The following is a 12,945-nucleotide window of genomic DNA, read 5'->3' on the forward strand; positions in this document are numbered from 1 at the left end:
TCTCCTTCCCCGGTTTGCTCTCGCGTTCCCCGAACCCCCGTGCAAGCAGGTCTCCTTCCCTGCGGTTTGCTCTCGCGTTCCCCGAATCCCCAAGCAAGCAGGTCTCCTTCCCTGCGGTTTGCTCTCGCGTTCCCCGAATCCCCGAGCAAGCAGGTCTCCTTCCCTGCGGTTTGCAGGGGGGTTCAGGGAACGCGAGAGCAAACCACGGCGAAGCTGGTCTCCTTCCCCGGTTTGCTCTCGCGTTCTCCGAACCCCCCTTGACGCCGCCCAACAGCGCTGCAGTGTGGCCACATCTAACAGCACTTGCAGCGCTGCTTGCTGTAAGTGTGGCTACTCTGCAGCGCTGGCCCTATACAGCTGTACTAATACAGCTGTAACAACCAGCGCTGCAAAATTGTAGATGTAGACATATACCCATAGGCTCATCCCAGATTCTGGAACAAGCTCAAATGCTCAGTTCGTGGAATATGTACATAAGCTATACTAAAGCCAAACCCACAGTAACAGTCTCCAGTTTGTGAGGGACCCCATGGAGCCAGTCTCTAGGAAACAGATAAATGCATGGAGGTTAAATCCATTAATGGCTATTAGCCAGGATGGGTAAGGAATGATGTCTCTATCCTCTGTTTGTCAGAAGGTGGAGATGGATGGCAGGAGAGAAATCACTTGATCATTACCTGTTAGGTTTACTCCCCCTGGGGCACTTGGCATTGGCCATTGTCGGTAGATAGGATACTGGGCTGGATGGACCTTTGGTTTGACCCAGTATGGCCATTCTTATGTTCTTACCTAAATGAAACCAAAGTTATGGAGACGGATATGAGTCAAGGAAGCCAACAGAGTATCAGAAACCTGGAAAAATCTCTGACTGGATTGGCTCAGATGTTTGGTCACAAGCTGAGTTTGTTCAAAAGTTTTGGATTTTTTTTTTATTGTTTCTTTAAACAATCAAACACAGCAAGCAGCAAATATTTAGCCACACACTTCTGAAACCCCAAACCATATTCAGGTTTTGGCAGACTAATTTCAGCTTTTAAATAAAAAAACCACAACAAATTTTGAAGGAAAGCAGACATTGTCCATGATTTTCTTCTGCTTTTTAAAAACCCCTAGTTTTCAATCCAGAAAAAGTTTTGACGGAAAATATTTGTCCAACCCTTTTAATGAGCTTTAGTGCCTTTTAGCGCTAGCTGATGTTGAGACCCAGTGATCCCTTGTAAAGAAGTTTTGTCAAAACTAGGTTTGTGCCGAGAAGCAGAAGATTTATTTTTCCCAGGGCCACCCGTGGGGGGGGAAGCAAGTGGGGCAATTTGAGCCGGTCCCCGCAGGGGCCCCCACAAGAATATAGTATTGTATAGTACTGCCATTTTTTTATGGAAGGGGCCCCTGAAATTGCTTTGCCCCAGGCCCCCTGAATCCTCTGGCTGCCGTGGCCAGTGCCCGAGCTGTTTAAACGAGAGACACGTTGAAGGGGCTGAGCCCAGCCCTTGCCAGTGTGACCGCGCGCTCCCTGCTCCAGCTCGGAGGCGCCTGGCCACGGGAGCCGCTCCTAGAGCGCAAGCAAGAGGCCCGGGCTAGGAGCGGAGCGATCCCCCGCCCGATCTTCTCTCCGCAGGCAGCGAGCTCTGCCCCGGACGCTCAACCTCCCGCCTCACCCCGGCAGCGCCTCGCTGAGCCGGGACTCGGGAGTGCCCCGGCCAGTGGCCAGGCCATGCTAGCGCGCGTGCGCGGCGGCCATTTTGGCAAGCGGTGAGGGGTTGAGTCAGTGGCCGGTGGCAGGGCGGTCTCTTCCCGGTGGACGGGCCTCTCAGTGCACCTAGCGCGGCGGTGAGTGCGGGGCGGCCGCATGAGGGGTGGGGGCTGGGCCGGGCCTGAGGAGAGTAGCAACCCCCGGTGTGAACTGAGAGGTGGTAGGGCCTTCCCGTGCTGGGGGGGGAGGGGGATGACTCTGCAGTGCAGCCGCCTGCCAACTGGGCCGGGGGAACCCCATAGCTTCTCACGGGACGGTGGTTGTCCCCGGCCCCTCTCGGTAGGTCGGGGCGTAAGGAGTCTGGGCAGGGCCTGCCTCTCCCCCCGCCCCCGCTCCGCACAGCCCCCAGTGGGCCGGGGTGTAAGTGGTGCGGGGGTTAGCTCCCAAGTTCCTCTCGTGTAGGGAGTGGTGTCTTGTCTGTCCCCAGATTTCTCTTTCTGGAAATATGGACTTTGCAGCGAGAATGAGGGGCAGAAACCTGCCCCAGCCTCAACACTTCCCAGTAGGTACAGTCTCTGATCTGCTTCATTACAACGATCTCTGCTTTGACAGAATGCATTAAAAGGGATCTTTTTTATCAGGTTTACTTAGCACCTGTCGAGGTGATTCCCACTGACCCCTTTTAAATACCCCATCACTGAGATTCATGTATATTAAAAACTTAACTGCCACATTTTAAAAGACCCTTCTATTAGAATAATAAAGAAATGGAGGTTCTGTTATTGAGCTAATTACTGTAATTAGTTCTTCTGTACATTATTTTTCAATGTCTAAGTGATAAATATATGTAGTTATGGTCTACAAACCTATTCTTTATAGTGACTGTTTTGTTTTTTTTTACAGTGTAACAATAACAGTGTACAAGCAAAATGGTGAGTTACTATGCATGAAATAGAGACCTTTTTGTGTCTGAGTTCAGCAGTATCATTAAGCTCTCTGGAGCTAAATGACTTTAAATAACAGAGGCCCCAGTCTTGAAAATACTTATACACATGTTTAACTTTACCCACCTTAAATTGGGATTTTTTCCTAAATTAAGCATGTGCAAAAGTGTTTACAGCATTAGTTGTAAAACTTTGTGAGGAAGACAATGATTGGGATAGGGATAAGAGGAAAAAGTGTTGACATAAATGTAAATTGAGCGCTCATCCTTTGACTAGAAACAAAAGGTAACTTATACAATAATGACAACAAAACTACCTGTAATGGTATACATCTCACCGATATTAAACTGAAATCACTGTTACTGCTGAACATGATTGACAATATTGCTGAATAAAGTTTCTTCTGTTTAAAGGGGAAAAAATAACTAGAGTTGTTCTGTTATGTTTTTGTTACAGTCTCGAAGATATGATTCCAGAACTACTATATTTTCTCCAGAAGGTATTGTTCTGTAAATCGGAACCACGTGACCAATCAACTTCTCTCCTTATGCCTCCCCAAAAAGTTTAAATAGCAACTGAAATATGTAGAAGTCCTGAGTGTTGACAATTCACCTGAGTTCGTTTGTGACACAGAAATCAGATCTTCACATTAAGAGGAACACCCCAAGCTATAAGGGCCATAGTGGAGATATGCTTTTAATTTTAATGCAAATTGAGATAATTTTAAGAATAAAGTATAAAAGTTCCTTTAGCTTTACATTTCTTTTTGAAGGATCTCCAGCTTAATTTATATATAGTTCTTTCCTGTTCCATTGGCAGTGAATTACATGCTCGTGCCCAGAGGGGCTGACTGCCACCACCCTTTTGGTAGTAAGTTTAGGAGTGTTTTTTCAGTCCAGCTTTGGGCAAAATTCAGTCAGATTTTGCAGTTAACTTTGTCAGCCAGAGGGTTGCTTGTGCCAGCCTTGATACACTCCCAGTTTCCAGAAAGACAACCGCATTCGTCCTTATAACTCCAGAAACAATGCACAAAAGTGTGAATTGCAAAACCATAAGAATTTTCATGTAGGAACAGATCCAAAGGTTTATCTACTCAGTATCCTGTTTCCTTTTGTCAACAGTGTTTAATGCTGAATGCATCAGAGGAAGGTGTTAACCTTCCAAGATTCAAACCATTGTTCAGTACTGTCCTAGGCAGTGGAATGACAAGGAAAACATTTCCCGGCTATTGGCTAAGCCCTGGCACATGAGTATTAATAGCCCATATAATAGTATGCTACCTAGTGTAACATTTGATGCTACTTATTCATAGAAGTGTCTAAAACTCCTTTTTGAATCTTGAAAAATCCATGGTTTTTGTCTCAGTTTCTGCTTCAGTTAGTTTTGTAGATCAGGGTTTCTCAACCTTTTTCTTTCTGAGGCCCCCCACATGATAGTATAAAAACTCCAGAGCCCAGTGGGGAGAGAGAGGGTTCGGGGGCATGGGGAATCAAACCAGCTCCCAGCGGAGTCCGGGGAGGGAGCCCCACGTCCACCTCTAACTCTCCTCAGCAGGCCACCTGCCTGTCTGGATTGGGAGGAAAGGGGGATGAGGAGGGAGGTGCAACCAAAAATTGTAACTCCGAGATGGAGGCTCAGCTCAAAAAGTTTGAAAACCGCTCGTGGTTGAGGGAGGTGGTAGCTGGAGGCTGTATGCGGGCAGAGGGGTAGCTCGGTGCCGGGAGTGGGGGTAGCTAGGGGCTGTGTGCTGGTAGGGGAGTAGCTCAGGGTGCAGAGAGGAGGGTAGCTAGGGGCTGTGTGCCGGGAGGCCTCCCTTGCAGTCTCTGTTCCCTGAGGGCTCTGCCAGCCATGAAACCAGGTCCCCTCGCCCAGGCGGCTCTTACCAGCTGTGTGAGCAAAGGGGCTGGGAGCTGAGGAGCAGCTTCAACCACCTGCACTAGCAGCAGCAGCAGGAGATGAGGGAACGACGCAGCTTCCTGCTCCATGGCACCAGCCAGAGTAGCAGCTGTCCCACACTGCCTCGCTCTGGCTTGCCACCTCTTACCTGGCTGGGAGAGAGGGGTGGAGCTGCCCCAGGACTGCCCTGCTCTTGCTGTCTAGTTTCAGGGATGCAGCACGTCTGTGTCCTCCCAACTCTGCCCATGGGCTCAGGGCTTCTGCCCCTCTGGAATTCAGCCCTGCTGCTCCAGGCTTCAGCCCTTTTGGGGGTGCTGAGGATTGGGACTTCAACTCCGCAGTTCCTGGCTTCAGCCCTGCGGGAGCTGCTGGGGCTCAGGCTCTGGGTTTTATCTGCAGAGTCCCGAAGACCCCCTGAAAGAGTTGGTTCGTGGACCCCCAATGGAGAACCACTGTTGTAGATAAGTTGCATTTAAAATTCTCTGCAAGGGCAAATCTTTATTCTGTCTGAATCTGGCACTGTGTGTGTTCATTGGATTTCTTACTTGATTCTGACCAATTAACTTGCCATCAGTGACAAACCTAGGACCTGATCCTGTGATGTGATGACTTCAGTGAGAGTTAGTTAAGTTATGCTTAGTATGTTGTGTGAGGTGCTCAACACCTTGTAGGATTGACCACCTTCAGAGTTAAATGATTGAATTTACCAATGTAAACGTCTTTTTCTAGGTCGCTTGTATCAAGTTGAATATGCTATGGAAGCAATTGGACATGCAGGCACTTGCCTGGGAATTTTAGCAAATGATGGTGTATTGTTAGCAGCAGAACGGCGCAACATCCACAAGCTTCTTGATGAAGTCTTTTTTTCAGAGAAAATATACAAGCTTAATGAGTAAGTTGAGATGTTGGTGAAATATGTTCGCTGCTGTTATAATTGCTAATAGGGTATTTAATTACCTCTGTCATTCAAACAACCTGAGTAGTTTTGAGTTCTTGAATGAAATTATTTTATCTGTGTTACCTTTAACAGCTCTCAGAAATTATGGTTATAGCAAAATCTTTCTTTTCTAGACAGAATAACCCATATGTTAAAGCTAATATGGGAATGTTTCTTGCGATCAGAGCTGGTATTTCCCAATACGGGGTGCTATCACTGCATTAGCATTTATGTGATAACGCTCTGCTCTCTGATTTCCTCATTTCTCCTCATTTTCAGATTTACTCGTGAACAAATTTACCTGTTGCTTCTATTGCTTATCGGTTTTCATATTTCAGTGATGCGCACTCTGTTACGTACATTACGTTCCACTTCCTGTTTTTCTTCATTTGCTCTCTGTTCTGTTTTAAAACTGAACAATTCTGCACATTATTTCTGAAATAACATTGGTCCCTGTCTTGTTCAAATGTTATCTTTAGTTCGTATAGGCTGTAAGTCACATTTCAAATCATGCATTTGTTTTGTCTTTCGTATTTTCTGTGGATATGAGTAAAGCATGCATTAATATTCTCTGACATGACTGTAGTAGAGGTGATCCATATCTCCATTTCTCAATCTTTTTTTTTCTAATTATTCAGATTTTTGTTACCAGTGTTATCAACAAGAATCATACTGTGGATTGTTTTCCACTCTGCCCAATAAAGGTCTGGATACTCATGTTCACTGGAGTTCTGCTTGGTGCACGTGAGGCATAAGTGACTTTGCCCTCTTTCCCCCTTTCCTTTCTGCCCTGATCCTGGGGGCAGCCAGGGGCTTATTTAGCAGGGGAAAAGAACTGGGTTATTCAGGAATCATGTTACCTACAATCAAAGGAGTGATTACTTGTGTCTGCTCCTACTTTTTTTTCTCTAAATTCACTATCTGGATTATTTTTCTACTTATGCATTTGATCCTGTCTGCTTGAGCAGTGGATATTTTATAGCCATCTCAAATTCAGCAGGAGAAACACTAAATTTAAGCTACTTGGCGCAGTTAAGGATATTGCAATACTCTTTGCTAAAAATAAATACAGTTAAGAAAATTGTCATCTGTTCTCATCTGAATCAGTTGTTTCTCTCAAATAGTTTTTCCAGTAACAATTAACCAGTTTGTCAGTTGTGCACACAATGAATATCCTCTAGAATCTCTATTAATAAGAATTTAAAGTTTTGTTTTAGTTGGTCATTGCACAGTATGTTTGACCCAAATAAAAGGTTATGTCAGAATGATACTGTGCTGTTATGGGAGTGGTTACAACATGTATCTGACATAATGCAGTGGCAGGAACTTATGGCCTTTTTTGTTTAAGGGTATAGCTACATTTGGAATTTCAAAGCGCTGCCCCAGCAGCGCTGCGGGAGCGCTGCCGCGGCAGCGCTTTGAAGTGTGAGTGTAGTCGAAGCGGCAGCGCTGGGAGAGAGCTCTCCCAGCGCTGCATGTAAACCACATCCTTTACAGGTGTAGCGTGCAGAGCTGGGAGCCGCGCTCCCAGCGCTGCCGCCCTGATTACACTGACGCTTTACAGCGCTGTATCTTGCAGCGCTCAGGGGGGTGTTTTTTCACACCCCTGAGCGCGAAAGTTGCAGCGCTGTAAAGCGTCAGTGTAGCCATGGCCTTACAGTGTGTGGGTTTCATCGTAGGTATGAAACTGTTCTTCCTCTGCAACGTTGCATAATGATATAACTATCGCTCAGGTATTAATAACAATCCAGTGAACTTGTGTATTTATATTTCAGGGATATGGCTTGCAGTGTTGCAGGGATAACTTCAGATGCTAATGTTCTAACAAATGAACTGAGACTTATTGCACAAAGGTATGATCATAGATTTTTGTAGCTTTACATAAGAGCTGTAACGTGTGACAGTGAGGACTTAAGACTAACCCTGACTTCAAATTTAATCCTCTAACAAGGAAAATGCTTCTCTTTTGTTCTCTGTATGTGTATTAAAGTTTAATCAAACAAAAGGAATAAATGTTCTACATTTTTGCCCCTGACTAAATAAAGTTTTGCTTTTACTTTCATGTATGGTTGGCTCACGTGAGCGGAAAGGAGTAGCTCTAAAAGAGCTTTAACATTTACCAGAACCTAACCAATGGTTTAATGAATACCTGGTACCAGTCAACAAATTAACTTAAGAATTATAAAATAAGCAAATCCATATATACTATTCTGGTCCAATTATATACATGTTATAAAATGTAATGCCTTGCATGTGAGCCTCTTTTTATTTTTTTTGTGGGGGCCTATATATATATGGAGCATATACCCAACTTTAACGCTATTCGGCTAATTAAATATACTAGCAGAAGATGAATTTGTTCAGTTTTAGATGATTTGACAAACCAGGCCAAGAAAATGGAAAATAACAATCTATCAAACTCTGTTTTACATTATCTTATGTATTCCAGACAGCTCTAGTTTATAGCTGAATCTCTAGTCATTTAGAACAATAAAGGAAACAGTATAGTTTCCCCGTTTGTTTACATTGCATAAAATAGATAACCAAAATGGTTGGATTACATCCACTAAGGATTTACCCTGTTCCAGTGAAATGCTAATCAATTTATTGTTAATGTGTTAGAGGTAGTTAGTGTACTTACTTCAGAAATGTCCTTTTTTTTAAAATGAAACACTTTTAACTACTGGATAGCTAAGTAAAGTCCTAATAAACATGTGCAGCTTCAAGGTTGTCTGATTCCTTAATTAAGGAATAATATATAGTTACAGAAAGTGTTCTCAAATATAAATTTGGTTTCTTTTAAAGAAACATTTTATTTGCCATATCTCCTCATGGAGTACAGAGCCGTTCATATATTTTAAACTACGTTTGCATACTATCACCCAGATCTGTGAAAGGATGCACTTTCATTATACCCAAGGATCTGGTTCATTACTTTAATACATTTTTCTTAATTTATTATTATAGCTGTAGTCTTACAGTAAATTTACAGACGTTGTGATGGTAATGTCACAAGTAATAGAAGTTGTGTTGAAATTTAAAGTTACAGGCATGTGTACTCTTTACTAAATTGCTAACCTCAGTCCTTTTTGGATAACTGATAAGTTGTTGTTCCATTCTTATAGCCATCCTTGTAAGATTCATGTTGCTTTCATTTTTTAATTTTTACAAGACACCTGTCTTGCCAACATGTTTTCTCTACTAATTTATCCTGCTCCAAAAAGATTGTTCCAGATTCATTGGTCTCTGTTCATGGGCCATCATCAGGTAATATACTGAGCCCACTCACTCTTGTGACAAATGTACAACCTAATCATTATGGAAAAATTCAAAGTGATTTTTTTATTAAGTCTTGTGAAACAACTCTGGCACATTTTCTATTCGAAAGTTTGGTAATAAAGACATTGATGCCAGGGATCTTGTTCAGTGACTTGTTTTGTGTTCCTTCTGCTCGTTCTCATCCTTCCACTAGCTAATTTTACTTTTCATTCCCCTGTTGCAATTTCCATGGAGGTTGCTATCACACCCCCATTGCAAATTGGATGGAAGAATTACTAAATAATAATGAGACCTAGTACTTTATGCTGTGATACCAACTGTGTGTGTGTTGGGATTTCCATTCTCATTCTGATAGAACTGTGAATCAAAATAATATCTTAAGCATTGCTGAGCTCTGTACCTGAATTATGGAGCTGAAAAAACAAAAATCTATTATTTTTTATTTCTTTTGAATATTAGGTATCTATTGCAGTATCAAGAACCAATTCCTTGTGAGCAGTTGGTAACAGCACTATGTGATATCAAGCAAGCTTATACACAGTTTGGAGGTAATAAGGAGGAGGGATAGCTCAGTGGTTTGAGCATTGGCCTGCTAAATCCAGGATTGTGAGTTCAGTCCTTGAGGGGGCTATTTAGGGATGTGGGGCAAAAATCTGTCTGGTGATTGGTCCTGCTTTGAGCAGGGGGTTGGACTACATGACCTCCTGAGGTCCCTTCCAACCCTGACGTTCTATGTTAAATAAATGAAACATACTGGAAGTTTTAAATATCTAAAGAATGATTTTATGAAGTTATTTACAATACTTGGTTACTGGCCTATAAAATTACTAAGCACAAATGACCCCTGAAAAATTGCCAAAGGAATTAACTTTTGTTTCCAAATGATGGCATTGAAATGATAATGAATTTATAGATACTAAATGTGCTGGTATAGACACAGCCATTAATCACTATTGAAAATTTGGTGGCTGAGATGTAGGGCTTTTTGATCACAGCGATGCCCAGAATCCCAACAGGAAGAAATTAGTTTTGTGTGTGTGTGTATTTATTTATTTTATTAAATCTAGGACCCATATATTGTACCATTGTAACTATGGACTAGCAGCTGTGGCTAGGGACATCCGTCTTCAAATACTTTTTTAAATTATTAGTGTGGGTCAGACAACTTGGTTTTGTGACTTTTAGATAACAATGTTATAGCCTAGGGAGTGTTTCCAAATACACAGAACTGTGATGTTTCCACAAACACAAGCAATAAAAGTGTTTAAAACGCAGACGACCCTAACTGGCTGATAACCTCCATTATATTTGTAGTGTGACTTGACCATTAATGTACTTTGATTTCTGGAGCTCTTATGCTAAAAATTTAAGGATGGTCATAGAAGATTTGTTTTAAGATACTAAGATGGTAAATTCTAGTTTGTTTACATGGAAATAAATTGCTGGTAGGGTAAGTGATTGAAATAAGACTACAGCAGCATTCTTCCTCACATCTTAGAAGGAAACAATAAAAGGATTTATAGTAGAGCTTATCTAAAATACCAGAAGTACAGAGCAGTCTATTAAATCTTAGATCAGAGGAAAGGATTTAACATTTTCCTTGACTTTTTTTTTTTTTTAAAGCAGCGTTGGGGACCAATCTAGTTACTAAATTTAGATCACTAATACCCATGTATTTTAACAGGAAAACGTCCTTTTGGTGTTTCATTGCTGTACATTGGCTGGGATAAGCATTATGGATTTCAGCTGTATCAGAGTGATCCTAGTGGAAACTATGGAGGATGGAAAGCCACATGCATTGGGAATAATAGTGCTGTAAGAGATTTTTTCTTAATAGAACAAAATAAATGAATTTGTCCATGATAAACCGTGTACTAACCACAATTCCATATTCATTACTACCACAGGCAGAAATAGTTGTAAAACATTTCCTACAGGAATATTAATGCCAGAGAGTATTAATGATCTCTGACAACTGACGCCAGAACTTTAAATTGCCTATATGCATTGCTTTGCATTAAATAAATCTCCATTCTTTGTCTGACAGGCAGCTGTGTCAATGTTAAAACAAGACTATAAAGAAGGAGCAATGACCTTGAAATCTGCACTTGCTTTAGCCATTAAAGTGCTAAACAAAACCATGGATGTTAGTAAACTCTCTGCAGAGAAAGGTAAGCAGTATTGCTCTCCCATATTTAAAGGTAAACCTGCTTTAACTCCTTGCTGCTGAAAAACCCAAACACTTGCTGTAAAAAGATTACAATAAACTGGATATGTTTCAAACAATTGCTTTTTAATCAAAAATAAGTCAGTGATAATGGAGTTTTAGAAAACAAACTAGTGTATTATATTGCCACACAAGATAGTTGTAGCCGTGTCAATCCCAGGATATTAGAGAGACAAGGTGGGAGAGGTAGTATCTTTTATTGGACCAACTTCTGTTGGTGAAAGAGACAAGCTTTTGAGCCACATGGGGCACCCTCTTGCCTCTCACCAACAGAAATTGGTCCAATAAAAGATATTACCTCTCCTACCTTCTCTCTCTCTCTCTCTCTTATATTGCCACTCAGTTTCAGTGGACAATGGCCAGTTTTGCAGATGCAGGAATTACTAACTCTCAACTTGAGCCTGCGAACAAGCACATGCTTAACTTTGTTTATATGAGCAGAGCCATCCCGGGGTTACGGTGAATCAGGGTGACCGCTCTGGGCCCTGCGCTTTGGGAGGGCCACTTGCTGCATGGCAGGGAGAGACGAGGAAGAGCCCACCGACCAACCTCCTCCTCATCCTCCCAGTGCATTTGGCCCACTGGCAGGCCCCACTGATCAGCACTTCCCCCTCCCTCCCAGCGCCTACCACTGATCAGCTGTTTCCCAGTGTCTGAAGGTGCTGGGTGGGAGGGGAGAGGGGCAATGTGCTTGTGGGAGGGGGCAGAACTGCGTGGGGAAGGGGTGGGGAGGAACGGGTAGGTGGGGAACACACACCCTCCCCACCCCCCAGCAGATAGAAACTTGGTGCCTATGTCCCAGGCCCTGCGTCCCCCTAGGGACAGCCCTGTATATGAGATTAGTCCATTTATTTTTTTTTACTGCTCACATGAGTAAGTAACACATGTACAAAAGTGGTGACAGAATCAAGGCCTTAAGTTGAGATTTTCAAAGGAGACTGTTTTGAGTTTGATGCCTAACTCCCTCAGGCTCCTTTGACAATCCTAACCATAAAAAACCTTGTCTATTAAATATTACTGATTTAAGGTAAAAATAACAATGCAAATATTTTCTGTCTGTTTCAGTTGAAATTGCAACATTGACAAGGGAGAATGGAAAGACAACAATTAGAGTACTAAAGCAAAAAGAGGTGGAACAGTTGATAAAAAAACATGAGGAGGAAGAAGCAAAATCTGAGCGTGAAAAGAAAGAAAAAGAACAAAAAGAAAAAGATAAATAGAACTTGAAATCAAGCATTTTATAGATTATGTAGGACCTGCTTCAATGAAAGATTTGGATTTCCACTTCATGAAAGCCTGCAAATCTGATACAGTGGAAAAGCCAGAAATATTACTTATTGAGCCAGGCCCTCAGTCGTCATAAAATTTAATACTTGATGTACGACCTCTTGCATTGAATTACTATTACTTTAATTCTAGAATGCATTTATTTCTTACATCTTTTTGTTTTGTATTACAGAATAAAATGTAAAAAGAATGGCAATGGGTATTTTATTTCATCAGTAACATCTAAATAGAGTGATTTTTGACGGAAGTTAAATATTTTAAATCAGTCTAGAGCCTATACTTTGGCTACTTGGTAAGTAACAGTTATGACATTACTGTGAAAAATAAAGCCTTTCAGAAGTTTAGAACACCCTTACAGAACATTTCTCATTTAAAATTCTAATACTGAATGAAAGTATACTTCTCACAAGATTATCTATAATTTTTTGGCATATTAAGTTTTTTATAATATCCATTAAGGCTGCTCTGCTAATATTCCTGTAAGCAGTATGAGTACTTCTAATTTGTGGTAAATACTGTTAGTTTAATATAACCTTCCAGAAAAGTATACACTTTCAAATAAACTAATTGCCAATGTTTAAATGACTAAGATATCAAAATAAGCTATTTTCTCACAAGTAAGTAACATGACCCTCCCTAAGGAAGTTTACTTTTTCTTACATCTTTAAATCAACCATTTCCACTG

General features: G+C 41.8%; 1 protein-coding gene across 1 annotated transcript; it reads left to right on the forward strand.

The window, feature by feature from the left end:
- Positions 1 to 1,700: 1,700 nt before the first annotated feature.
- On the forward strand, positions 1,701 to 12,456 carry PSMA4 (proteasome subunit alpha 4). Its single transcript, XM_030577808.1, has 9 exons — positions 1,701 to 1,827; positions 2,594 to 2,622; positions 3,091 to 3,133; positions 5,260 to 5,422; positions 7,243 to 7,320; positions 9,206 to 9,294; positions 10,431 to 10,561; positions 10,794 to 10,917; positions 12,039 to 12,456. The coding sequence occupies exons 2-9, from the start codon at positions 2,620 to 2,622 to the stop codon at positions 12,191 to 12,193; spliced, it is 786 nt and encodes a 261-aa protein (XP_030433668.1). The 5' UTR covers positions 1,701 to 1,827; positions 2,594 to 2,619; the 3' UTR covers positions 12,194 to 12,456.
- Positions 12,457 to 12,945: the final 489 nt, after the last annotated feature.

This window comes from Gopherus evgoodei, chromosome 10 (assembly GCF_007399415.2).
Source record: "Gopherus evgoodei ecotype Sinaloan lineage chromosome 10, rGopEvg1_v1.p, whole genome shotgun sequence".
Taxonomy (NCBI): Eukaryota; Metazoa; Chordata; order Testudines; family Testudinidae; genus Gopherus; species Gopherus evgoodei.

Excerpts from the sequence above, each read along its gene's own strand:
- PSMA4 (XM_030577808.1), top strand. Across the intron at positions 5,423-7,242 it reads AAAATATACAAGCTTAATGA|GGATATGGCTTGCAGTGTTG; the intron begins GTAAGTTGAGAT and ends TTTATATTTCAG. Across the intron at positions 10,562-10,793 it reads GCATTGGGAATAATAGTGCT|GCAGCTGTGTCAATGTTAAA; the intron begins GTAAGAGATTTT and ends TTTGTCTGACAG.